At 39.0% G+C, this 27923-nt stretch overlaps 3 protein-coding genes across 5 annotated transcripts in view; 2 read left to right on the forward strand and 1 right to left on the reverse strand.

Moving 5' to 3' along the window:
• Positions 1-3598: 3598 nt before the first annotated feature.
• On the reverse strand, positions 3599-22021 carry kiaa0753 (KIAA0753 ortholog). 3 transcript variants are annotated; one of them, XM_056375034.1, is made up of 18 exons: positions 21564-22021; positions 20553-20846; positions 20150-20408; positions 19853-19962; positions 19681-19743; positions 19214-19435; positions 18541-18718; positions 17538-17731; positions 17238-17368; positions 16627-16779; positions 15988-16077; positions 13353-13440; positions 13061-13132; positions 12728-12898; positions 12347-12428; positions 11979-12099; positions 6385-6612; positions 3599-4352 (listed from the first exon to the last, which is right to left on the reverse strand). In XM_056375034.1, exons 1-18 carry the CDS (start codon positions 21690-21692, stop codon positions 4199-4201), a joined length of 2739 nt encoding a protein of 912 aa, XP_056231009.1. In that variant the 5' UTR covers positions 21693-22021; the 3' UTR covers positions 3599-4198. The 3 variants fall into 3 exon arrangements, with proteins under 3 accessions (XP_056231009.1, XP_056231010.1, XP_056231008.1); XM_056375035.1 differs by having other exon boundaries at positions 13061-13129; positions 17538-17734; XM_056375033.1 differs by having other exon boundaries at positions 17538-17734.
• Positions 22022-22876: 855 nt separating this feature from the next.
• On the forward strand, positions 22877-25619 carry txndc17 (thioredoxin domain containing 17). The gene is made up of 4 exons (XM_056374304.1): positions 22877-23135; positions 23364-23445; positions 24855-24930; positions 25161-25619. Exons 1-4 carry the CDS (start codon positions 22991-22993, stop codon positions 25227-25229), a joined length of 372 nt encoding a protein of 123 aa, XP_056230279.1. The 5' UTR covers positions 22877-22990; the 3' UTR covers positions 25230-25619.
• Positions 25620-26713: 1094 nt separating this feature from the next.
• The window catches only part of nxn (nucleoredoxin), a 58447-nt gene continuing 57237 nt past the window's right edge, over positions 26714-27923 (forward strand). Inside the window, exon 1 of the mRNA XM_056374819.1 lies at positions 26714-27230. Coding sequence (XP_056230794.1) covers positions 26922-27230 — 309 coding nt within the window. The 5' untranslated portion in view covers positions 26714-26921. The remainder of the gene's footprint in view (positions 27231-27923) is intronic.

Genomic DNA, 27923 nt, shown 5'->3' on the forward strand with positions numbered 1-27923 from the left:
ATACGCTTCTGGCCTAAGACTCTAAGCTGAAATCCCATGAAGAAAAACTAATAGGAAGAAGCCTTAAAGCCAGGAAGCCAGCGAGACAGATAGCACTGATTACACCAAATGGCTGCACTGACTGGATCCAAGTGAAAAAAAAAACCCAATTGAGTTAAATGAATTTCTTTCATATGAAGGATTTTCTCCATGATTTTGAGGACATAAGTCCAATGCTAGAGCACCACTCTACAGTGCAGACTGATATTATTCGTGACACACCAAAATCCAGCGTTCATTAAGTAATATTTAATTGAAAAATAGTAGCAATAATTATAATTATAAAGATTTTTATGATGATTTAGAGTGCAAAAGCTCAGGCAGCTCAAATTCATACTAATCTTAGACTTTGACAAACAGAACCTCAGACCTGCATAAAGATGTTTTTGGCGGTACAAAAGCACTGTGGGGCTTTTGGAAAATGAAAGCAAGACTTTCTGGGAGCCACTATAGAGCCACAAAATACAACACTTGGCAGTCAGCAAGCCAAGTTTAGCACCTAAGGTGTACATTTGTTATTGTGTCTGTCTGAGAATATGATTTAGTAACTTGTGGGTGGAAAAGCCACTTAGTTGAATTGATGGCACCAAACAAGAAGCTCTATGGTTTTTACTCTTTAAAAAATATGATGATTTATACTGAAATATTCCTCAGCCTGTGTGTCAGAGCGTTGCTACACAAGGTGAGAGAGCAGACTGGCACTTCTACTTCACATTCAGGTATTGTTGAGTGATAACTGCTCAGCTGCGTCACAGATATATTACATACAGTATTTCTACTTCTAGCGGTTAAAAACTCACTGCATTCTCTTGCTGTGACCGTCTTTGTCCTTGCTATGAAATTATAAGCTTTTATGTAGATAATGAGAATTAGTGCTGGTCTGTTCATCTGAATTTAATCATGAAGAAAGGCACAATTCATGCAATGAAGGGCATTTTCTTCAGGCCCTGATGAACACTGCCCTTTGACCTCGGTGTAGCCTTGGCCTTGTCCAGCACATTGTCTTCTGCCATCCGTATTGCACATTTGCACTTACGACATATGAACATTTAGCTTTTTTAACATAGAATTTTTTATCTTGAATTTTAATCCTCTATATTTCTTTAGTCTTTAGAGACATGCCGCATTGCACTTCACTACGCATATTACTTGTGTGTGATAAATAAACTTCAAAAATAGATAATTTTTTTGAATATTTGAACATGAACCCTTATCATTACATTTTAAATGTTTGTTGATAGTGACATTAAACAAAGAAGAAGATTTACTGAAGCACTGTACTGAAGAACACTTTTGAGATACTCATACTTCACTCAAATAGACTATTTATATTTCATGGTATTTTATGCTACATTTAAAAGGAAATATTGCACCTGTTACTACACTGCATATTTCACAGTTGTAATTGTTGGCTTCGCAGATCAAGGTTTGATATTAGATTCTAATTTTGATCCATTGCTATAGATTAAAGGCTCAAAAAGTGTATAAGGTTGTTAAAATTAATTACACTTTTACCAGTAACAACTGTAATTTGTTCCTTGAATGTTTGTGCATGCATAGTAATAATCCAAGATTGTAATATGTAACACTCGGGTGTTTTGCTTTTGATACTTTCAGCAGGCTATATTTCGCTCATCTTTAGTTTTTTCTAAATACATTATTTAATATCTAAGTGCAGGACTTTTACTTAATAATGAGCTATTTTTACATTGCAGCATTGCTACTTCTAGTGAAGGATACAAATATTTTTTCCATGCTTTGATCAAACATGATATCAAAGACTATTTTATGAAATTTCCTTTGATTCAATTTCTATTTTTTATGAGTACAGGGCTGATTTTTATGCTTTTATGCTCTGTGCAACTCTGTTGTATTCACTCTACTTCAGACGCACATCTGCTCGGAGGTTGGCAGATCATCTTTTCTCTCTCATAATCCATCAGTTTGAGTTTAGCTGGCTCTCTGCTGGGACTCTGCTTCTTTACTTGTTTCAAACAATAACTTCATAACTAGCAGCTTCCAACAAAGCAACAGTGACTACATTGATGAAAGGCTGCTCTTCAGTCGCAGGTGTTTTATGAGACACGGGACAGCAAATAAAGCATCAAAATTATTTGACTAAAAGGAACTTGCATTGGGGAATGTTCCGTAATAAATGCAAACAATGCCAGTGTTTGCATGACAGACCACTCCGTGAAGACATTGCAGCAGAAACAGTCCCTCCGATGCTCTGACACAATGTCCCTCATCAACAGCAAACATGACTGATAAGCCATAAGATTTCATATCCATCTGGTGTATAAGTGCCGCATTAGCTGAAAAGGTTCTGAATGCAACCCATATGTCACAAAGCCGCCTTGATTTACCTGTATGACAAAATGCTCCCTCAGTGTATCATGAGTATATTGCAGCCGTCTGTGTCCTCACCAATTCTGAAATGAGCTCTGATAATGAGTCAGTGCTGGCTGACAGCAAGGTTGAACCTCTCTGACCATTAGAAATTATAATAATGTGCAACACAGAGCTAATTCTGGTCTTTTTCATATTAACATTTGTCTGTGCATGGTTCTAGCTTTAACCTTGAAAAATCAATAAGCACACCCAGCCTAAAACCTACACAGTAGCTTACACAGTACATTTTGGCATTACTGCAATGTTCAAAATCCATAAAGAAATATATATTTAAAAGTAAATAAAGTAGCGAACTGAATTCACTGTTCTCTGGTTTGCTGACAAAACTGTCTCAGTCAAACGCTAAGTGGTAACTGCTGAGGAGGCAGAAATGAAACTATATTCAGCTTTGACTTTGAAATACCTCTTGGCAGACACATTTAAAATATCTGAACCATAACAATGAAATAATAATTAGAAATTAGCTCTTAAAAAAAGAACAGAATAATTTAATGTGTTTTATGTTTCACATTCCCCAATGTCAGAACAACCTCAGTGTAAAGACAGCAACACCCCCCCCACACCTCACTTTGAGCCTGCTGATTTCTACTTGTCCTAGATTGAGAAGAAGAAATTTGCTCTGTGCTCGAGCATGTGAAGGCCTGCACATATTCAGACGCCCACGCAGAACCCAGCCTGAGAGAAAATAGGGGCAGCTGATTCAATGTGAGCTAATTCATTCAGTCACTGTATGTCCGCTGTCAGAGGCTGGTCCCCACAGGCCAGCACAACATCTGGATGTGTCCCCTCTGCTCTGTCTGCATGGCTTTCATGTTGCTCACTGGGGACCCAGACAGTTTCTTGGTCTGCCAAGTCTGCCCTGTTTATTTTGCATGCAGAATTCACATTTTTCACCATGATTATGCAGGATTCAGCTTGACAGATTCAAAAGTATATAAATGAGGGGCCCTATTTTTATTTTCTGTGGAAAAACATAAGCAAAATTGAAGAATATTGATAATATTATTATAAATTGGTGCTAAACCAATTTAAAACTCTAAAGGAACTTCATGTCCAAACACATTACTCTTTCCTGTCCTATACTCTATCTTGTCACAGTGGACTTAACTTAGTGGGATAACACAATAACCAGCGAGTGGAAATAAAGCCCATTGCTGCATTTATACCCTTTATTTAGATCTTAAAGCAAAGGAGGAAATGAAGTTACAATAGATTAAACACATGATCTTATCCTAAATAATTTTTGATGGAGACCATATGCAATTAATTTATTTCCATATTCCAATGTGAAAATAGAAAGTGTGAGTAATCCTCAGGGAGATTTAAACCAAGTGCAAGGGGAGGGTGGTAATCTTATAATCCTCTGTAATGTCGTGATGGTCTCTCCGAGCTTATCTAAACTAAACTAACTTTCCCCGTGGAATTCAATCATAGACAGAGATGGACCATAAAGAGTCATGTAACTAATGCTCCTTGTGCAATTCAACAATCTCATCTGCTGCAACGTCATTAAAAATATCAACAATCCCAACTGAATAAAGTCATATGTTGTCACTTTAAAGTAGTGATCTATCACATTTTTACAAAATGAAATACCTGCTTGTGAAAAACTATATAAGAATAGTGAATAATCGTAGCCCTTAGTCGACAAAATGAACCTGAGCTGAAAATGGAGATTCTCCACCAAAATAAATACATATTATAGAAATCTGTAAGAAACTGCTACATCCATGATGCTTGTTACATCCTACTGGCTGACCAAAGCTGCAGTGGGAACAGGAGGTGCCTGGGTCGGCTGAAGAAACTCTGAGGTGAAGACGGCCTCTGCGTACTCCTCCACAACGTCCTGAAACTCTGCTGCCACGTCAGTCAGGGCCTCTGACAGTAACTCCTCTGCCAGGCTGTGGCACAACAAGGAGCAGAGACATTAGAAAGAGGATGTTTGAGACATTTTTCCTCAGAAATATACTGCAAAAATCTTCCATTTTAAAAGTTAAATAAACATATACAAGGTCAGATTTGATTGGAAAGTCGAGTCTAACATCTTACAAAACTTGTTTTGCATCACAAGTAGAATAAAAATAATTTTATATTTACAATTAAATTGACATGAAAACTAACAGACAATATTTAATAGAACTAGAAAGACTCTGCAGGTTGTGGTATTACATTATATTATTAAAATATGTTTGTTTGTTTGTTTGTTTTTTGCTAACAGATCTGAGGCATCACCTTTTTAAAGTAGCTTAAAAATGTTAAGGGACACAATAAATGTGTAACTCAGTTCAAAAAGTGTAACTAAGCTCACTTCCTGAGATTTCAAAGAAAATGTGAATCATTAGTCTTGTGTCATTATCTGAAAAAATGCAGAATCTGAGATTAAAGCAGTTTTTTCCTGGTCTACTGACTATCAGAGCTGGACATGAAAAAAGAGAAATCTGTGCCTTGCCTTGAAAGTAATAAAATGAAGGAAAATAACTGAAAAAACTGGTGAGCTGGGTGCGGCACCAAGCTACATTTCAGTGTTTTGATCATTATCTGGGTCAACACATACACACATACGCAGACTGAGGCAGGGACACAAAGGATAAGTGAAAGTGGTGTACACTCATAAAGAACCCCCAAAATGTCAAATCATTAGCTTGTCGGTACAACACAACAATCAGAGTAATTGTGTCTTGTTGAACTATACCTCTACCTTTGAAGAGTCAATACATGAAGACTTTACTCTCAACACTGGATACAGGGTAAAACACAATGAAGAATCCACCATTATGGATTGGGAACAACCATTAGGAAATATTAATGACACTCATACATTAAAAGCCACGTTAGCTGTGCTGAATGACCCTATTCTGTATTCTATTGTATTCTGTTTGTTTAATGATCCAAACACCACAAAAACAAAATTAGCTCAGCTAGTTAATATGCGCGAGTTATTGTACAGCACAAGCTTGATATTAATGTATGAAGAAACATCCACTGAATTATTATTACTTTAATTGTGTAATTTTTGCTGTTTTTATGCAGACAGAGTGAATGATATCCTCCACATATTCTGGATCCACAGCAACATTGGGTTGCTCATTACCATCTCATCACACAGACAGGTTTCTGCAGGCTGTCAGAATAGCAGGGGGGTGTACAAGCATATATGTATGTGTTCTCCCTCCAAAAACATTGAGATAATTGGAAGACTTCTCTTCATATAATATCCATTTTTCTTTCAAAATTCAGAAAAAGTACAGACCTCTCTCTTGAAAACTTTGGTTCACTGATGTGACACAGAGACACTGATAATGAGACAGTGACACACACAATCAGATTCCAAGGGAGGGGAATAGGCAGCAGTTTTTTTTTTTTGGTTTGAACTCAAGGAAAAAAAAGTACTTATTGAGCTATTTGCAATTCCATGCAAAACTGCCAAAAAAGGACTGACTGGAAAATCTATTTTAGAAGGCTAGGACTGATATACCAGAGACATGGATTCAGTATGTTTACAAAGATGAGAGGGAGTCTTCTGTATTCTGCATTGCACCAATTTAAGAATTCTGTCAAGTATGCAAATTTGGGAGTGGGAGAGAAGAACAACGGCGAACACCAGATACACACTATGCAAACCATAAACTCTGAATGATCCTCTCAGCGAAAGCTCTTCCGACTGTACATTATGTCCATCAAACACGCCCAGGGACACAACAGAGAACAGGAAGGACAAATCCTGCTCATATGTGGCTCTGGTTACAAAGACTGAGCATGAGACGCTGCTGATATAGTAGAAATATTTTTATAAAACCTCAAAAGATACAAAAATGATTACTGAATTAATGAGTAGAGTTTAACTACAGCTTCAGACAACCAGGTGGGTGTTAAGAAATCTTTAGTTATCAATATTGTATTTTATGTATATTGTAGTCAATATTGGTCTGTTACCTGTTTGCGATGGCCCAGGGGTTGAAGCTGCCTACGGCCTCATGAGCCACAACACGCAGGTAGGCCTCGTAGTCTTCCCGGTACTGGCGCACGTTTCTCAGCATGCTGCCTGGCACAGAGATACGAGTCCCCATGCTTGTCTCCGCTGGGCTCGGGAACACGGTGCTGGTTGTGGGCTGCTGCTCGTCTTGGGATGCCTCTTCTATTAGGCTGCTCTCGGACAGAAAACTGTTTGTGCGGAAACACAAGAGGTAGATTTCTGACACCTTTTCATTACTTTGACCGTTCAGCACTGTATGAACTAGTTAAAGGGCTTCTGAGGGCTATGGCTGTGGTGAAAAATCAACCGTGTTTACAGATGAAGGAGCCAGAATGGATTGCAGCGCTGTGATTGACCAGAAATACTCGCTGTGCCCGATATGAGGCAGAGGATGATGAATTTAGGAGGTGTCGGAGCGCAGGCCGAATCTATCGTCTGCCCCTTGCTCAGAGTGAGTTGGGGCTCAGCTGGGCATTGCCATGGTCTGGCTTTATAATCCTCTCTGCTTGAACAAATCGGCCTGGCTCTTGCGACGGCGCTCTCAGTGCTATATTTAGTGTTGCAGCAGTTCCCAAAGCAAAGTGCCTCTCTATTGTGCTCCATGGCCTCAGCTGAACTTGTTTCTGTTTTGACTGTGGAGGCAGCTAACTGCGGGGTGGCCATAAATATCAAAGTACCAGCACAGTCAACTCTGCTTCCAGTTTCAAAATGGGTCGATTTACTGTCTGTTGGGCATCTGAAGGCCAATGTGGTGACAGCAACAATGCAGCACTCTGCAAACTGCCTATTTATATAGTCAAAATAGCACCCACGCTTTTTTTCTGCCATCTTCAAAAGTGAACATGGACCTGCTTGCCTTTTCTGTCAACAAAAACCATTCAGACATTTTGGCACAATAGGTCTTGTGCAAGGGCAAGTTTAATCTTGCATATTTATCTGTGAAAAGGTGATGTGAGTGATGATGATATTCTGGTAAGAGTGTGTTGTGTTGTGTTGTGTTGTCCTAAAAACCTTAATATAAGGGCTTTAAGACAATGATCATGACATCTATAGTGAATATTTAATGTCCATGACGGTGTGTGATTCTGTGTGGGCAGTGATTGACACGGGGAACACAAATTAGAAGGTGAAATCACAAAAAAAAACCTCCTCTAGCTCTCACATTTATCTACCTACAACCTGTCCTGCACACAGACCAAAACAGATGAGCAGCATTAGCGAGTAGCAAGATCACCTCGAGAGACTGTCAAGTTTGTTTTCTCAGTTCTCTACAAAAGCTCCAGCCGTGTATCACCCGGGAAACAGAGGACCTGGCAGAGGATGGTGCCCTGTGTGATACATCAAAAGGGACGCAGGCTGCGCTGAAGCCGAATTCGACAAAGCCAAATGTGGCTAAGGGATCATAGCGGTTGATTCAAGACAGATTCACAGAAGTCCTAGTGAGCTTTTGAGAACAGTGGGAAAGATCAGTATTGTAAAACGCAAGTGGAGGAAGAATAGTGTGGAAGAAATTTTCCTGTTTAGTCAGAAATCTTCTTATTACAAGAAAATAAAACAGTCCGAGTCTCAGGTATTTGAAACAATTAGGCGGGACAGGGGGGGATGTGAGTCTGAGGTCATGACTGGATGCAGACGGTGGAAGCAAAGCAGCCATTTACTCTGGATCACAGCTTTCGGCTTGTTTAAACTAATTGGCCTGAGACGACAACTGTAACTACAAACAAATGGTGAGGCAGGGGGAATCAGAGAGCAGATACATAAATACATTTAAAAAATACATGAAAGGTTAGAATATTGCTGACTGGACTTTCATCTTTTCATTGATTGGCTAGACCTGCTGATGGAACTGTGGTGGGTCAATCAGCATTAGCCAAGAGGCACGGGGGGTGGGGGTGGGGGTGGGGGTGGGGGGGGGCAGGGGTCTGTGTCTGGGCTCCTCACCATGGATACATAAATCTTATATGGCTCTCTGCTGAGGTTTCCAAAGACGAAATCTATCACTCCATTGTGTCAGTGGTCGTGCTGATAGTGCTCACACAAGCACAGGCACAAAGACAGCCGAGGTAAAGAATAATCAACGCTGTTCTGGAAATTGTTTTCTTGAGCGCAGTGACAGTGTTACGCCTGGTGATAGATACTATAGGCCCTCACTTCTGATAGGCTTTGCTACTGCAAGTCATGACTCAAAAGGAACTGCAACTAGCCTCAGCAGAGACTAAAACATATCCCTAGCAACTATAAACAATAAAAGGAGATCTACTTTATTTGCTTTTTTTGTCCAATATCAGCAGACAGCAATTCCTTTGAAAACCGTGTGCATGACTCACATGACTCTGTTTTGCTGCTGACAACAGAGCCTGATGCGTCTCTCTCTGGGCTGAGAAATGTGGTTTATGAAGAGCTAATCAGTCCTAAAACAATACACACACGATAAGCTCTTCATGCATTGTACTGTTCCAAAAAACCCAAATTAAACCTCGCCATTCTGCTACACTGAGAACCAACACTGACATTAACACAGTTCCACACCAATACAAAAACAAACTCAAATTTTAGGCTATTTTCCTCCGTACTGCAAATGTTCTTTTAATCTTTTGCTGTATAAGCAACATGAAAGCAGAATTTTATGTGTCATCAATAATTCTCCATTCGGCCTGGGTATGCTTTGCTATGCTTTACGCCGGTTACTTTAGACAAGTATTAATTATCTGACCTGTTGGCAGGTATGCAAATACCTGGACTGAACTGAAGCTGGCTGCAGTTCTAAATATCTGCTGAGACTAAAGTCTTCATCAAAATAACATTTGTCATTATCTGGAGAATTATGTTCCTTAGTGAGGTCAGTGTGTTGACTAGTTACTCTCTGGCATTAAAGTGATGCATTATCATTAAATCTAGACTGATTTGCTCATTTCAATGTAAGAGGTGAACAGTTAGCTTTGGCTAACACAACACAGCTCATTTCCTTAGGCTGCAGATTGAAGCTAATGTTATTTCACAATTATCTGAAGGACTACTGTGAAACTGTTAAAGACCTGCACATTCTGACAAGACTGCAACAAGTTTGAGCGTGTGTTTATACGTGTTTTTGTTTTAGTATTGCTGATACAATGGTCTACAGGTTTCAGTAATCTCTTCACTTCACCTCCTCTGTTCTGTGTTGGAAATTGTGTCACCTGGGTCATTTTTGGCCTGTAACACTGGAAAACAGGTAGCCCACTTATCTCTGTAACCGCTCAGGTCAGTTTACAAAGCTACTTCATAGCCCCACAAGACAGCTCTTTAAAACAATGTGCCTAATAAACACAATTTCTCTTTCTATCTCACACCAAATGCCTCCCCTAGCTTTATTACTTCTTAGGGGACTAAGCATTGTTAAAAAATAGCTGTTATCAGTCTGTAACTGCCCCAACAAGTTTCTGCTTGCATCTTGTCATACTGCTTTAAATGAAGAAGAACTGAAAGAAAAGAAAATCAAGCAAACACAATGTATCTTTCAGGAGACAGATTCACTAACCATGACAAGTGTAACCTTCATTCATAATCTTTCTCATTTGGTCCTTTTGATATGCAAATATTGTACGTAATTGTACCGAAATGGAACAACTCCCATTGCCACTTGGCTATTAAAATTGGATCTAAAATTTTTAATTAAATGCGAAAATGAAGTTTTTTTTTCCCCAGACAAAAGTACTTCACTCTCCAAGCAGCAAGCAAGTGACTACCGAATTGGCTGGGTCTTCATTTAGAGCGAGGAAGAGGTGACTAATGTGGACAATGTATTAGAATCGATGGTAATTATTTTTTGAATGAGTATGAGGACAATTACTGAACTGCAGGCAATCTTGGGGCCACAAAATATAACAGAGACATGTTTCATATTTGTAACCCCTGTCAATACAAACAAAGTTGTGCTCTCATGCTGAGCAATCCCCTCTATGTAACCGTCTTATTATTGTTCAAGAAATGTTGAGGAGCATGTGGAAAAGCAATTCTGTGACTGATTGGCGAGTTAGCAGACAGCAAAGCGACCCACTATCCATGCTCCCGATTTTGTCTGTTGACATCAGTGATAACTAAGGGACTTTGTTAATTAATGTACCGACAGGAACCAATAGTCATTACTCTAACTGTGGCCAAAAGGTCTTAGATTGGCCTATTAATAAACATCCACCAGAGTAAATGTCAACCACTTCTTGTACAAAAGCACATGAGTGCTGAAACTCTAAGCTCATGAGTTTAATTTGAAAATCTCTATTTTGTTATGTTACACAAAAGATACAATTAACATACACTTACAGTATATATACTTATCTCCACTTTAACTGATATACCTTATTATAACTGGATTATTATCTATCTTATAATAAATACTTGAGAATTGTTTCCAGTTCCATATACATTTCTGTAATTAATTTAGATCATCCTGTAGAGATTAGTTTTCACTTAAAAATCAATCGTATTTTTTTCTATTGATCCATGTAATAAAAAATAAAAAATATCCTGATTGCATCAGCTGTGATTCAATAAGATAAAAAGGAAAATATGAAAAGATCCAGACACCATGCAGGCAGGTCTGACTCTGTTTTATCTTACACAGATTCAGGAAGCTTAAGAACAAATGACTTTGCCCCTATCAAGACGCTGCAAGGCTGGATATCTCTGAAAAACAAGTAATGAAAAAACATAACTGAACCTGTGGAACTCCACACAAGTCTGACCGACTTTAATTTGCTAATGGTCACTGTGTGAATTTGTAAGAAGCAACATCCTGCTGGCTTGTCTGTGTCAACAACTTTGAGTCCTTCCACTCTCTTTTCTCTTCCTTCCAAGTTCCTCATTAATTTAAGCAGTAAAGCAGCTGCAGCCAAAGCCCAGGGCAGGAGAAGGTCTCTCTGTGGAGTCTGCTGCCAGAGTCAGGAATAGACACTGCCCTGGGTATGGCAGCCACCAAGTGAGTTTTGTGGGATGAGTAAGGCCTCCCAGTGGGAGAGCGATTATAGGGCAATGACACGTCATGCGGAAAAAAACAGTAACTGTGCTTCGTTGGAAAAACATTAACCACTTTACTTTTCATCAAGCCTCGAGGCCTAATTAGGCCAACAGTGAATGACTTCCTGTGGATGATGCTGCTGTTGTTCTTAGTTTCACAGTACAACCACAGGAAGTCTTTATTTATTTATTTATTTATTATATTTTTATTTATTTATTTTTCCCCTCAAAAAGTGACCTTAGACTCTTCCAGTAATATAAATCAACCAATGCATATTTTTCAAAAGAGGGTTATATCATAATATTATGCAATCATCAGTATTTTGCAAGAGCAATGATGACCGATGATGGAGGATGAGACTAATTTAAGCTGAAAAGATTAGAAAGGAAGTTAAATAGGTCAAACCTTGACAGTGCACTTCAGCTAATATTCTGGGAACACTCCAAAGTTTTCTACTGCCTCTTCAAGATGAAGAAAACAGTAAGGAATGGAGCCATCAGCAAATAACGAGACAGGGAAATTATTTGAACATAAAAAAGAGTGAAGGACATTGTAACCCACCCAGTCTCCACGGGTTTTTCTAGGACAATATCAGCTGCAGTAGCCTGCTTCGGCACTGGCCTGGTGAGCCTAATTGGCTGAGGAGACGCTGGCCTGGAGCCCGGAGCATGGCACTGGGGTCCTGGGAAGAAGGGAGAGCAAGGGGTGGAAGGGGAGGTGATAGTGTGTGTGCAGGGTGGGGTGGAGCATGGGACAGAGGGATATACAGGTGGACAATAAAAGGAGAAGCATACAATCAGAATGACAAGTATTCACCTAATTTTGTCAGTTGTAGCACTGTCTCCACCTACAGGAGACATCAGGGATATCATTTCTCTAACTGCACTTAGAATAGGCAGGAGGGTGTTTACAGTGTTAAAACCATCTACCTGCTGCTTCTGGTTGGTCCCAGTAAAGAGGGTCTGAATAGGTGATAGAAGCAAACCGTCTCCTCACTTCCTCCTGATCCCTCTGCTCACAGACAGACACACACACACACACACACACACACACACACACACACACACACACACACACACACACACACACACACACACACACACACACACACACACACACACACACACACACACACACAAATGCATTTTATAAACATATTTCCCATTTGCCAATAGTGAGCCACATCAGTAAGAAACCCCAGACCAGAGTTGTCATAACAGCTGACTATAAATAACAAACCGATTGCTGGTGACCTTTTGGGTTCCACAGCAACCTTTTGTTGCTGGGTCTTTCTGCACAGCAGCTCTCACCTGTATCTCCTCCATACGAAGCAGCATACTCTCCAGGGTGGGGGCCTGCAGCCTACACTGGGCCATGCCCTCCAACTGTCTGTCTGTCTCAGCTGCCCACGCCGCCCGTGCAGTGTCCTCCAACAGATCCTCCAGCAGGGCCTCACTCAGCTGCTCGGCATTCTCTGCTGACTGTGGTCGATAAAATTAATTTAAAAACCAGAACAAATCTAAAAAGCTACATAATGACTTTGTTGTTTAATGCTGGCCATATTAACATATTCAAATTTTATTCAATAGGAAGGCCAACTTTCCCCTCTCCTGCGAATTATTGGCAACAGCAGCACAGCTCACCCTCTCTGCAGCCTGCTCAGACAGCCGATTTCTCAGTGAAGAGCTGACCCTGGTCTTGGACTCGCCAATCTGCTGAGGTATACATACAAAAAAATACTCAATCCAATCATTCTAGAGTAATCACCATTTTATCCCAATTAGTCTATGAAAAATCTGGTAAATCTGAGGGTAAATACATGCTCTGTTTTAGTGTAAGTGAAAATATGATGTATTGATGCTTTCCCCCTCTTCTTTGCGTGATGTAAGAAAAATCCGGCACTATGCAGAAAAAAGGTAGACTGAATCTTCCTACCTGCGCTTCATCCAGAAGGGGCTGAATTCTCTCTCTGGCCTTCTGCTCAGCTCTCTCAGCCCACTGAGTTGGCGAGACCACTTCAGACCTGAAAACCACAATACACCCACATCCCAAGCTGTCACAGAAGAAGTTCTGAGCCTGGGAGATTTAACTTAAATAAACTTAATGAGATATTCGATTCCATGATAACATCATTGACTGTAGATAAAGATGGAGGACATGACAACTCCCCAAAAGTGAAGCCAAAACATCTCAATAACCCCCTGGTGGCTGGCTGCAGTACAGGTCATAAACCCCCCCCCCCCCTATGTTAGCAGGTGGGACATGGGCAAAGCTAAAAAATACATGTCAAATAAAGATGATTTCTGTAATTTAAGTTCAAGTGGTCATTTTTCAGATAAGTTTGGTTTTAATTAGATGCTATAAAAAAAGAGGCCATGACGTTATGATTGACAGCTGTGATTGACTCGACTGAGTCTGGTGGGCGTATGTACGAGACCTCGATAATGCCGCTCCACCAGCCAATCAATACCACACAGACAAATGACATCACCAGTGCAAGATGGCAGCTCGTCTATCCGGGATATTTTGGCCTCATTTTTGTACAGTGGGAGGAAGTGGAGACATGTTGTCCATCTTTATTTACAGTTCAAAACACAGTATTAAGTAATCTGTTGTATTGGTCAAATTTAGCCCAGTGACAGATGTTAAGTTAAAATTTAAGGCGGATTTTTCTGACCCATGAGAAAAGTTCGTTTAAATTAAAATGATGAAACGACTATCTCCTTCGAGTCTATAAAGTAATTCATGTTACTGAAAAAACTCTGAGCCACTTGTTTCATGACTGATAATTAATCAATACACATTGGTTTTCAAGCCTAATGGGATTTACAAAAAATAGTAATTATAAGGTTCATGTTTGGCTACATATTCACATTCACTGCGATTAAACAAGGGCAAAACTGTCACCACACTGCATAAAGAAAAACCTTGTGAACATTGCAGTGAATTTATCCTGGCCTCTTTCACCGTGGAAACCAATGGACTAATTTGCAAAGCCTGACATGCTACTTACATCGACTCCAGCTGAGTTCAGGGCATAATAATAACGCCATAGAGATTAATTTGATGAATGTGACATGAGCATTTCTTACAAGAAATAATCTGCTGTCTGCGAAGGGGTCTATTGTGCACTACTGATCACCTGTTAAAAAGTGACAGGTTTTGTACAATACCTGTCACTTGTTAACAGCGGAAGCAGGTGGAGCAACTGTCTCCATGCCCACTAACACTGTATGATATAATGACTCTCTGATTTCACCTCTCTACCTCAAAGTTGACTGTTAATTTTTTTTACTCCTCAAAAAAGCTTAGCTCTAATGTGAAAAAATGCTGTAAAATGTAAAGGCCTGCAAACATTACAAAAAATATAAACAGTTTTTTCTTTCCCTCTAGTATTTTATTAGTAGAATTCTTCCTTATACCTTTAGTATTTTACTGTAGTGTATTTGTTTTAGCTTTAACTTTATCTTTAATTCATAGTTGTGCTGAGTTAATGGAATAACTGATTGTGCCAAATGGAACAGCAGGAGGAACACATAGGTACAATAGACTTTTAATGGCTGACATTTCATCTTGTCATAGCAAGAAATGCCCAGCTGGAGTAAATAACATTAACAATGGTACAATTCTATTCAAGTGTCCTACTGACCCATTGTGCCCAAAATTATCCAGGCCCTGGAACTTGCAAAACTAAATGGTGAAAAAATTCTCCAGGTGAGAAAAAAACAAAACCAAAACAAAAATCAGCCTATGGGCTGTGCTTTTGTGTGGGGAAACAGAAGCACAAAGGACAAACCTGCACAACTGCTGATGTAATTACAGCTTTACAGACCAAATGTTGACTGCAATCTATGCTCTGCTCATGCTGTGTTTTGTTGCTGGCCGTGCAGAGCTTAACTGTCCAGTGACTAATTAGGAGATGTGTAGTGATCTATAGGAACATATGCTCTCTCCGTTGCTGAGGGGATGTTGCTGCAATTACAACCTGCATTATTTTCTGTTCTATTGTTGGTAGGTAATTACGTTGATGTTGTAATTGCCAATGTAACTGTTCATTAAATTGTGAGACCTGACGCATTGAACTGTTCAGTAGATTACTATGTGGATAACTGCTTTTGCTTGGCAGCAAGATTTCTGTGTGTTTTTTTTTTTTTTTAAGTGCCATTAATGCTGTGAGATGTTTCTCCTTCCTAAACAACCTAAACAGCAAATGTTTGTACATGACAGTGTACATGTGTATGCATATATTATCGTGATTATTGCTATATTGCATATGTACTGCACAGTGATTAGGAGCCTGTGAAGAAAGTTCTAATCCCTTCTGCTAATATATCTATCCTGTCCAAATCCAGCTCAGTTTCATTTGTCTCATTAGGAAAAAAACATAACTTTATTTCAGTCAACTGCTTTAACTGTTTTTACTGTAGTTTGGTGTCTATAGAGCTTGCAATGTGGGCACAAATGGTATCAAAAAAGTGTTTGATATTTGGCTGGATCAATGTCTATCAAATGATACAGCATTATGACCTTAACTCTCCTCCCCACAGATGGTATTATATTACTACTGTACCTTAATCTCTGAATGCGTCCAGCCTCTTCTTTACTCAGCTGGTTGAGCTCTTTCAGCCTCTGCATCGTCATCTTATCCAACCAGGCTTTTCTGTACCAAGCCAGTAATCATCAAATGAAAGCAAAGTGTAAGCTCAATTAAGCATTTCACATAAATAACTTATAATCCTCATCTCTAAAATCAGGCTGCTTGCCGCTGATTAATTGGAAAGCACAATTGTAGTAATTAAAGTTTGATTAAACAGAGACATATGTGGAATACTCAATCAATGAGGTGCTTATAATCACTGAAAACGGGCCAACTATTAATCACTCATAAAGAGAAATGGCCTCAATCTAGAAAGCACCTAGATTACTTCATTGGACAGAATTAACTTTTAATTGGAATCAGAGTATTGCCTGTGGCTCTCAGCGAGTGGGGTCTGACACAGAGGTTAGAAATAACTCACAGGAACATTCTTTTTCCCCAGATTTAATCCATTTGGCTTTTTTTCCTCTTTTGCTATAACAAATAATCTAAAGTAGAAAAAATAAATATCCAAAAATGCCTACTCTGAGAAATGCTAGTGTTTCATTCTGAAATATATGATAAGTAGAAAAGATTAAAATCCAGTAAAAACTTCAAGGAGGTGGGCTTCACCTTAACGCTTCATCCTGAGCTTGTTTCTTCCTTTCTGAGCTCAGGATCGGCTCTGCTCCAAAACCACCGGCCACTTTCTGCTTGGAAGGGCTGGGTGAAGGCTTTACTGGAGAGAAGAGACACCGTGGCTCTGGTCTCCCCCTTTGTGGGGATCTGAAAGAATAATAAGCACAGGCAGAGATGCACTTTATTAGGACAAGTCAGAAGAGATGGTGGGGGAGTCAAGCAGGAGGACAATGGAAAAGAATCATGGAAAGGTAAAGAGAAAGAGCTGTTTTTACACAAGGAACCTACAACATTGCTGTGTGTTTTGACACTTCTGTCTGTTTTACGTAGATTTTTCTTCTATTAAATTTAATGTTGTCCACAATTAGCACATTAATTCACAATGTATTAATGTGCAGATTATTAAATACTGATTCATGCTGGATGCTGCTACCTACAGATTAGAGTTTCAGACACTACAACAGTATAACCTTTGTTATATAATGACATTAATCATCTAGTGTGAGCTGAGAATGACTGAGACTAAAAGCATGGGTGAACAATAACAAGTGATGACTTTAAAAATCTCATGTGTCATCAGCTGTACAGAGTGATAAAAGGCTCACCGCTGTGGAGGAGGAGAGTGAGGGGATGTAGGTATCCATGGCACAGAGCGCTCTTTTTGAGGGAGCTCATTCACTCTGAGCCGAGAGGAGACTGTTGGCTGCTGGAAGCCTGCATCTTGCATCTGATTACCCTGTGAAAACAAAATTACAAAGTCAATGTTTAGATTTGGTTTTCACCTCTGGCACAGTCAGTGTCTTCGAACAGAACCCAAATCACACTGGTGGGAAGATAATATAAGGCACTTCTTGGGTGTTTTAACATATTCAATTCAGTATTGAATTTTGTAGTCAAGCCAACACCTTCATTATAATGTCAATCTTTCTTCGCTCAGATTGTAGTCCTTTTCTGCAGCTGGTGTTTGTCTGAGGTCGTCCCCGCAGCTCTCTCAGCTCCCTCTGCTGGACGAGGCTCTCCAGGCCAACCCTCAGCACCTCTCTTCTGTTAATCGGCTGCTGGGAAGTAGTTTTGGGTTTCTGTGAGGCCATTCTCCACCCTGCTGTCACAAATGAAAAATGAAACCATTAAAATAGTTTTCATCTTGATTTGTTGAATCTTACTCCAAGTTTAAGAATAGCCAGAGTAAAAAACCACCCTCTTTTTCTTCCTCACTAAACACAAGTTAATCAGTGTGGAAACTGGGGGGCATTATGTGCTCACAACACACCACCAATTACGACAATTAGTCAGGACTCTTGACAACCACTTGGATCCCTACTGATGGCAGATCAGTGGCATGGGGGGCTTAAGTAATACAACAAAGATATTTGTTTCCAGGGAGACCTAAGCTCATTGTAGGTGTTTGTGTCATCTCTTCCACAGGATGCATCTCAGCACGGAGCCAGCAGGAGTTAACTGCTCATAAGACTAGCAGCGGGGGGGCTGAAGGCCAGAGTTCAGCACTGCAGTTCCTGTTTTTCTATCACATCTCCATGGCTCCTTATCAGTTTTCAGCCTGTGTGCAGCCATTTAAGCACAGTGGGGGGCCCAAACACAGCCGCACAAAAGCTCTTGGGTGACTTCCAGATACACTGGAGAATTTGTTCTTCATTAAAAGGCATGCATACTATTTACTCTGTGAGGTTTTCAGCAAATGGGCCATTGCCTTAAATAAGAAATTATGAAGGAAAATACTGTGTTTATATTAGATTCATAAACTTAGTATTAATAGTTGCTCAGGGTCAAAACTAGAAACACAGTAGAAAATGATTCCTAAAGTTACACATGTACATGTGGCCAACTACAGAGAAGCAAAGGCTTTTAAACCTGCTAACTGTTCCATGCTAAACAAACCATGGACCTCACCATGGACACCTCTTTTGGGATTTGCAGGTTTGCGAGTTCCGCGAACAGTTGAGGTGGTGGGACCCTTGAGCACACCAGTAGGCAACATGCCGCGATGAGGGGACTTCCTGTGTGGAGGGCATGTTTGGGCTTGCATTTTTTCCAGTGCCACTTGTTTACTGAGGGCTGAATCCAACATCTAAGAGGAACAGAGTGACAAGACATAAAAAACTTGTTTTATTCACATAAAAAAAAACTGTAAGAGTCCCTTCATAAAATAAGTTTCATATGAAGAAAAATACCAATATAAGTAATAAGTAAAATATGAATTAACCAATTAAAAAACAATCACTCATAACGCATACTGTACACTATGCACCAAGAGCCATATGCAGTGCAGTCATAAAGTATAAGGATTATATGAAACAAGAGAAGTAGAGAAAGTGCTGATTCTTATCTTTAACTTAAGGGGGTTTGAATCAACATCAAATTAATACTGCAGGAACTGTAAACCTCTCTATACATAATCAATTTTGGAGGAAGGAAAGTTAGCTGAGACTTCAATAAAGTCATCTTATGTTTAAAAGTTGGTCATCTACAGCAATTAGTCTGTGAGCCATCAACAACAACAGACACGTTGCATATTCCCTTGTAATGCCAGACACATGTTCTGATTGTACTTTATGCTCCTCACCTCTAGTTTCTGCAGGATGTCGAGGGCCGTTTCAGGCACAGCTGAACCCTGATCCACTTCGACTTTCGCTGAGCACAAAGAGAGCTGACGAATCAGCTGGCCCAGCTCTTTGTAATGAGGAGGTACCTTGCTATGAGATAGATCTGAAAGCTGGTGGATAACAACCTGTAAGGCCCTCTGTGCCCCACGGTGGGCAGCTGCAAGCCTGTTTATTGCAGTAGACTAAAAGAAGAGCAGATAGTAAATCAGTTTTTACCTTAATGTCCTTCATAAAAACAATGAAAAGTAATACAACTGTGGTTTCAGACCACTTATTGGTGCATTTGGATCCATGATTACATGGTAAATATTTATGTTTTGAGGGAAAATCATTTACATATTGATTTCAATGCTTTATCATTATCAACAAATAAATAAATGGACTCAGCTCTACATAAAATTAATATGTGACAATGCTGATGTCATACCTTTTTGGTGTCCCACATTTTCTGGCTTCGTAGTTTCTCTATATCCTCTTGTATCTCCTTTACCTATTCAATAACAATTTAGTAGGACAGTGTTTACAGATTCAAAGCAAATCAAAAAGTCATGGTGAAAAGTGAAAGTTTATTTTTGAAGTAGGTAGTAAAATTTAAATACCTGTTGTTGGAGAACATAGATGCTACGTGTTGAGCGCGCTGCCTGCTTCTGTCTGCGTATCTCCAACTTGTTTTGCTCTTCAGGCTCCAGTGGCTCCTCTATTTTTTCCCCTGTTGTTTAAAACCCAGCATTCATTATTATTCATCACTATGCATGAAATGTAAAACCATATGAAAAGTATGCTGATTGTGGTGTGTGGCAAAATTGTGTTAACCTTTAAAGTTCTGAGCTGTACCTTTATAGCTATATTCCACAGTAAGACACAGGTCTACCGTAACAAGCTGTTTTGTAGCTTACCTCTGTTGGCTAGCTCTTCTACTTTTTGAATATACACTTCAAGCTCATTTTGCAGTTTGTGGATTTCCTGGCTTAAAGGACCCGGTTTGCCTCCATCCAGCTCCCTTAGGCCAGGGTCTCTGGTTGGGGGTGACTGGCCAGCCCGAGGCATTCGACAAATGGGACGCTTCTGGGATGTTTGCTTTCCTCCAGGACGGGCCGTTTTCTCTTTTGGACTGGAGGCCTTAAACGTGGCCTTATTTGGAGTGGCTGCAAGCTCCTACAGAGGGAGAGAAAGAGTCATTTTGCTGTCTGACTGAATAAAGTGGCAAAGGTTCCTTGAGTAGGACTTAAACGGGTAAACTATTATAGTCTTGATTGTCTCAGAGATAGTTCATTAATTAAAAACTATGAATTCAATTACCTGAAGCAGCTCTACATCACTTGTTTCGAGGAGGGAGGCCTCTTGAGAAGGTTTGGCAGGGGATTTTATCAGTGACTCAAGGCGCCTTCGTCTCAGATCTCGCTTAGCGAGCTTAATGGCGGCCTGCAGCCTCTCCTCAGAGAGCACAGTGAAGCTGGTGGAGCTCCTGGTGCTGTCCATATTCTCACGCTCCTCTGACAGCGGCATCAGCTTCTCAATCACAATGGGGGCTGGTAGACGTACATGTGTAGCACGGTTGCTGACACTTGCAGGGATGGCTTCATTGAATAATAGCTGTAACGTGTAAGATACAAATCAGTCTTAACCAGTCTCATACATGCCAAAAACAGCCATTGTGATGTGCAATCATGCTTTTCATACGTTTTCAACAAGTATTTCTGTCCTTTAAAGCTGGACACCCTTACACATCCTCAAATGTCTTCTTCTGTCCAAGACCCCAAAATATTTGGTTTGCAATAATGCAACACCAAGAAAAGCATCAAATTCTCACAACTGACAGGCTTGTACTAGTGAATGTTTTCCATTTCTTGCTTTTTTTAGCCCTACAATATATCCTACCTTTAATCCGTTTTTTAATTTAAACTGTTAAAGAGGTGTTGATTCAAATTTGTGATCATTTTGGAGGCTGCACTGTTTGGTTCTGTTGGACAACATTGCTGTGTATGGAGAGGTTTTTCTAATTTAAAGTCTATCCTCACTGAAGTACCGGTAGGTGGACAAAATATTAGAAATAACTCTTAGCACGACGCAATGCGATTCAACAGCACCACACACCTCAGTACACTCATTAGCCTGGGTAAAGCAACAATTTCAATGAGGGTAGGATTTATTTCAGATATGTTGTATCAGACTGAATTGGATTTAATTGGTTTACCAAATAAACTGGCAACTGAGTGTACATGGGCGCATTTGTAACAGTTAGCATGAGCCATTTATAATATAAACACCTTTGAAAAATAACAGGATTTAGACATTTCTTCCACTGTTTACCTTATTTTGGGACATCCCAGTGGTAAAATCGCTGCTGTTTCGGGTTGAATCTAAAACAACCCAGTCCCTCCCTGGACTTTGCTGTCCGTCAGGAATCGTGGGACCATTATTCAAGAACTGTGCAGTCATTACGGTAAAAACAACCGCCACATTCGGGCCAAACAATTAACTGACAAATGATATAAGTAATAATATAATATCATAGGTAATGCTCATGAGAGTTAGCATTAACAAGCTAACTAGGCTTTTGAATTGAATTTTGCTAACGTCAAGTTAATCCCAAAATCATCCATTCCACCATTTCGACTTCGCATATGACTACTTTTTTCAGTTTTCTATATTGATTAGGAATTCGCTATGAACATTGTTTTGCTAACTGTATACTACTCAAAATATAGCACATGGTTAACATTTTAAATTTTAGTCCAAGCTTGAAAATAATTTGAACCACCGCCATGACAACAACAGAACGCAAAAAGACGGAAGTAATGTTTAGGCTGCGTTCAAGTTATGTCGTTTAACCTGTAATTTGGAGCAGTCGAGTGGGAAAAAAGCAAGTTCATGACGGTTACATCAAGATAGAATTCAATATTGATACTATTTAAATTGATACAGCTAATTTCATAGGAGCCACACACTGTTTATTTGTACAAAAACAAACCAAGGAGCAAATTTAGGCTGTTTATCTGGTTTGATTACAAGATTTGCAGATTCAGCAAACTCTAAGGTCGGAGTAAAAGGTGTTTTCATGATCTTCCTATTCTGCCAACGTTACATGAACGCACCAAATACGGATCGTCAAAAAGTCCAAAATGTATAGAACCAAATTTTTAAATGACATTTAATTTAATTCAATTTCAAGCGTGGTGGAAAAAAGATTCATCCTTTACTAAAGTAAACGTACCACACTGTGAATATACTCCATTACAATTTGAAGAATTCAAATCCCTACTTAAGGAAAAGTATTTATCAGCAAGATTTACGCATAAATAAAAACAAAAAGTATTCTTTAGGCAGATACATGTTTCCTGTCAGTGTTTCATTATGCTTTTGGATTAATATTACTATTGCATTAATGTGTATGTTGCACGTTACTGCTGCATTAACATTCAACCACTGAATAAACACTCTTCTGTAATGTGTTCTGAATAAGTGAAAAACTGTAATAATAACATTAATAACATTATTCAAGTAAAATAACGACAATTTGAATAATAATTCAAAGTGCTCTATAAATAGGTCTATTCGCGATTCAGGTACACTGTCGCTTTAAGAACCTTTGCACATACCGGAAGTGGTTGGGCCAAGTTTACAGTATTTCTACCAGGTCCAGTGAGTGCGGAGCAGCAGTATTTCTGTTAACACTTGTTAGTCTCTTATCGTTTAGCTTTAACTTTGTGCCTTTACATATTAACTCGGTCTAAACGATGGCCCATTATGAAGAAGTAACTGTGCGTGGGTATGATGAATTCTGCAAGGCTGTATCTGAAAGAAAAGGAAAGGATATTTTTGCTTATTTCTCTGGTAATAAAGATGACCAAGGAAAGAGCTGGTGTCCAGATTGTGTGAAAGGTAAACTCAGATATTTTACTATACTGTATATAATATAGCTATTCGATGCTTGTACTTTCATTTTGTGTAGACTTGATTGAAATGTTTGGTTATGTGACAAACTTTCCATTGCTGCAGTAATAAGGTGGGTATGCTGGTTTGCAGCTAAGGATCTTGATACTGATTTATTTCATATCTGGTGCTCTTTCATTTTGTCATTTTTAAACAATTTACCTTCTTCCCTTTCAGCTGAGCCAGTTGTAAGAGGACAGATGACTCATCTTCCCGAGGGCTCTGTCTTCATCTACTGTCAAGTTGGAGAAAGAGCTTAGTCAGTGTTTTACTCATTTTTACTCTATCATCTTGCAGCTAACATTTAAACATTTAATTTAAACACACACATGCGCTGACACAAAACAAGAGCACACCATATTATGGCTGTAAGTAACTGTTATTTCCATTATTTAATTATTTTTGATGAATCAGATATCTTCTTTATAAAATATCATCAATAATGGCAACCACTGGTGATAAGAGCTCAATTCTCAATTGCTAACTTACAGCAGGACCAACAGCTAAAAACCCAAAGAATTCATTTTATAACAAAAATATAAGCAATTCTTTGTATTTGAGAAGTCACTTACCAGTAACCTGATAAATTACTAACATAGTCAGATTAACTTCCTCAGGGGCTCTGGCACAAAAATTTGTTGTTGGGCCCGTGTTGATCCGCCCAGTCAATGACCCAGAAATCAACCAAAAAGCTGAAATTATCAGTTGATTAAGAGATTAGTCAATTGACAGAAAATAAATGATAACAATTTTGATAACTGATTTACTATTTTAGTACTTTACTTGTTTGTTGATTTACTTGTTTCCCAGTTTTCTATGAAGGTCAACTCAACATATTTGGGATTTTGACTTTTTGTCAGATAAAATCAACAACTAGAATATGTTCAGTTGGGTTTCAGGGAATAATGATGAGCATTTTCCACTATTTTCTGACAAGTTGTAGACTGAACAATCAACATAATATTAAAGAAAATAATTGTCCGATATTTTGATAATGAAAATAATTGTTGGTGTAAGCCTTACAGTACTTTTGTAATGGAATAATTTCCCCCCAGGTTTTCTGTGTGTTAATTCCTTGACACACATTTTAATTGAAGCAATTTGATAAAACACTTTAAAAGAAAAGATCACAGACAGACTTAAATGATATGCAGTGCTTTGCCCACTTGATAATCCAACCTTGATTACCAACTGCTTTATGTGATCATCAAAATTTAAATTTTGGGTTGCTCAGATAATGGATTATTAATTACTAAATGACGCATATGACTACACATGGATCTAATTTTACATCTAAGAATCTAATTGTCAAACTGCATAAGAAGTTACAGTGAGCACAACTGTAACATTAAGATTTCTAGACAGACATCTTTTGTTTCACCAGAATAATCGTGTCGTATAAACAATAATTTAAGTGAAACCCAAAAGAAAAGGAGCCACGAGAAATTGTAGAACTTTTTACTTAACCCTGTAAATCTTTCAGAGCAAGGAGATTTTGTTTATAGAGGAAATAAAAGTGGAACTCTTTTTCTTTTCTTTTTTTTTTTTATTTACTGTACATTCTCAGATACAGTATTATTTAGGAAAGCTGAAAATCCTCTTTGCCATTTCTGTGTCTCTCATGGTGCATTGTCTCAGCTGCTTAATAATGTCTTTTTCATGCATCAGTTGGAAGAATCCAAATAATGACTTCAAGAAGACTCTGAAGTTGAGTGGAGTTCCCACCCTACTGAGATATGGCACAGTAAGAATAACTACACTTGATGTTTTATCAACGTGGAATAGCTTAAATATTTTACAGAAAGATCCTTAGAAATTAGTTACATAATAAGAGACTGAATTCCAGCTATCATCCAGTTTTTTTTATGCAGCATTGAATATGAAAATCTAATCCTTTTAATATAGCTTTTAGACAGTCAAATTCCATATTATACAGCAATATTAAAAGTGAACCATGAAATCTCTTTGTTTCAGCCTCAGAAGTTGGTGGAGGATGAATGCTTCAAAGCAGAACTGGTGAGGATGATGTTCACTGAGGACTGAGGGATCCTGTGCTGTTCACATCACTCATAAACCAGTAAACCAGTAAATCTCATCCGCCCCTGTTCAGTTATAGCACTACTGCATTATTGAATATTGATAACCATTCACAAGATGCACCTCCCACTGTGATCTGATGCAAATTAGCAACTGTACTTACAAAAATAATGAGCATCCTTTTCAACTAATTCTATGCTGGAATAACACAGAATGGATGTAATTCATGCACACTTTTCTTGTTATACTTTATGTGCAATCAGTGGACTCTGTACTGTAATTTGAGGTGATTTCGTCTACTCGGTTATAAGATTTTTTTATTGTGACCATTTTCATGTGATTTTTTTTTTTTTTGCCCTGCAGTGGGACTTGAATAAAGTGACACTTGATGTTGAATGTTTGTGGGAGAAGAAAACTTGTGTACTGTGTTGTATGATGATCATGGTGGTCACAAGCTAAAACAAAGTGACAAAAGTACAGCTTCAAAGTTCTGCGTTCATCATTAAGACTGATGCATTAGTGTGTGAGCAGGATTTTACTGTTGTAGCTGCTTGAGGTGGTTCTAGTTTAAACTACTTTATATAGAGTTCAGTTGTTCTCAATCCAGGGCTCCAAACCCTTCTGAGGGTCACTGGATAAATCTGATGGGTCAAGAGATGATTCATGGGAGAGGAAAGTTCTGATACACAAATCTGATTTCATTGACTCTTTCCTAATCTTTACATGACATGTTATTGGCCAAATCACTCTTTACTGGAACTAATAACATCTCAGTTGTGACAATTTTTCCCAACCAGTCATTGCTTTTTTGTAACTTGTCACATGTCAAAGAGGTTGGATTTGATATTTAACAATGCATTTTATTTTATGGGCTTTTTAAAATGTTAAAATCTTAACATTTACACTAAGATAACTCTAAAAAATAAATGTAATGGAGTAACACGTAGAATATTTCCCTCTGTAATGTAGTGAAGTAGAAGTATAAAGTAGCATCACATTGAAATACTCCACTAAACTACAAGTACCTCAAAACTAGGGAGGTGAAGCTCTGCCAGAAATCCCTGCTCTGGTTGAATGTTTGCTGCAGCCCAAGTATTTTCCTCTTTTGGAAACTAGGTGGTAGCATATTCATAAGAACAGAGTGTGGTTTAACCTCAAGCTTATCTTTTTGAAATTTGAACAATTTGAATTAGAGTTATCTAATGATGCTGATTAAGTTAATAAATTCTTAGCTTTTAATGACATATAATGTAAATTTGAGGTCAAACCTATAATCCGGATGCTTTTAATCTGAAAATCAGACTGTGGATTTAAAACATGTAAACTTGGACATAAAAGAAATTAGCTGGATTTTTCTATTCTTTACACATAAAGAATCCACAGAACTTAAAGAAGAAGTGTCCTCTTCATAACCAGAAGAACCAGATGTGATGATGAAAGTGTGTGCTTTCGGGAAAAAGAGCGCAACCGCTGTTGCAGTCAGGGCGATTTAAGCGGAGCGCATTCCTGCACAGCGCTCACACCGGAGGACTAGCAGCGGTGAAACACAGACCGCAACGCCTCACAGGAGCTGGGAGCTCACCTAAAACCTCACGTTGGAGGTGGAATAAGTGCTGGGTGTCGCCTGAACATAGCGGTTTACATGTACAGCAGTCTCGGCTGAGGGCAACATTGTGTGTTCGAGGACTGTACGCTGCGATGTCGGAGTTTCTGGTGAGTCTACTCGGGGAGCGGCTCGTCAACAGCGAGAAAGCCGAGGTGGACGTGCAGTCGCTGGGCGCCAAGCTGTCCCTGGTCGGGCTCTTCTTCGGATGCAGCCTGAACGCCCCGTGCAAGCAGTTCAACGGCAGCCTGTGCGAGTTTTACAGCAGGTTCAAAAAGACGTCTGATCATAAGGACAAATTGGAAATCGTCTTCATCTCGTCTGATCAGGACCAGAAACACTGGCAGGACTTTTTGCAGGAGATGCCATGGCCTGCGTTACCTTTCAAAGACAGACACAAAAAGGTAAGATGGGTCGTGGTGATGAGGAGGAACGCTGCCAAATCACTGCTTATTCTCTGAGGAGGTTTTAGCGGGCTGGAAATGACTGGGGAAACCCTTAACAGGCCATTTCTGCCTCCTCTGCCAGTGCACAGGTGTACATGCTTTTAATTTGGGTCATGAAATTGGTTTCCCTACATCTTTAACCTCGTTTTAGTCACATTCTTTCTGATCTGACGGTAATCAAAATTGTGTGTCTTTTAGAAATCAAGTCAAACTAGTTAGTGGAAACACATCTACAACTGCATTTAATATGATACATAAAATCAGATTTAATAGAATCAGTGGTTAAAAAACAGCCAATTAATTTCACTGGCATTTAATCTTAAAACCCCCCAAAAATATATATAACTGAAATGTCAGATAGGCTTGCACAGAAAAAGTATTACGATTTTAATCAGAAATTGACTTTTAAAAATCATATTCCAACCTCTTGATTATAACACTTGCAGCCAGTGGAGGAACTATTTATCCCCTGACTTAATGTTATCAGGATGATCTAAATGTGGCAGGCCACACAGAGGTAACTGAAAGACTTCATTTCCCTCTGTCTTTTCACTTTCCACAGGCTGATCATTTTGTTGAGGGAATACTCCTCAAAACATAACACTTCAGATGAACATCAAACAGCAGTGTTATTATATTACATTTAACATA

This window comes from Seriola aureovittata, chromosome 4 (assembly GCF_021018895.1).
Source record: "Seriola aureovittata isolate HTS-2021-v1 ecotype China chromosome 4, ASM2101889v1, whole genome shotgun sequence".
Taxonomy (NCBI): Eukaryota; Metazoa; Chordata; class Actinopteri; order Carangiformes; family Carangidae; genus Seriola; species Seriola aureovittata.

Excerpts from the sequence above, each read along its gene's own strand:
- txndc17 (XM_056374304.1), top strand. The coding sequence starts at position 22,991 with ATGGCCCATTATGAAGAAGTAACTGTGCGTGGGTATGATGAATTCTGC. Across the intron at positions 23,136-23,363 it reads GTGTCCAGATTGTGTGAAAG|CTGAGCCAGTTGTAAGAGGA; the intron begins GTAAACTCAGAT and ends CTTCCCTTTCAG. Across the intron at positions 23,446-24,854 it reads CAAGTTGGAGAAAGAGCTTA|TTGGAAGAATCCAAATAATG; the intron begins GTCAGTGTTTTA and ends TTCATGCATCAG.
- kiaa0753 (XM_056375033.1), bottom strand. The coding sequence starts at position 21,692 with ATGACTGCACAGTTCTTGAATAATGGTCCCACGATTCCTGACGGACAG. Across the intron at positions 20,409-20,552 it reads GTGATGTAGAGCTGCTTCAG|GAGCTTGCAGCCACTCCAAA; the intron begins GTAATTGAATTC and ends CTCCCTCTGTAG. Across the intron at positions 16,078-16,626 it reads GCTCAGGATGAAGCGTTAAG|AAAAGCCTGGTTGGATAAGA; the intron begins GTGAAGCCCACC and ends GGCTTGGTACAG.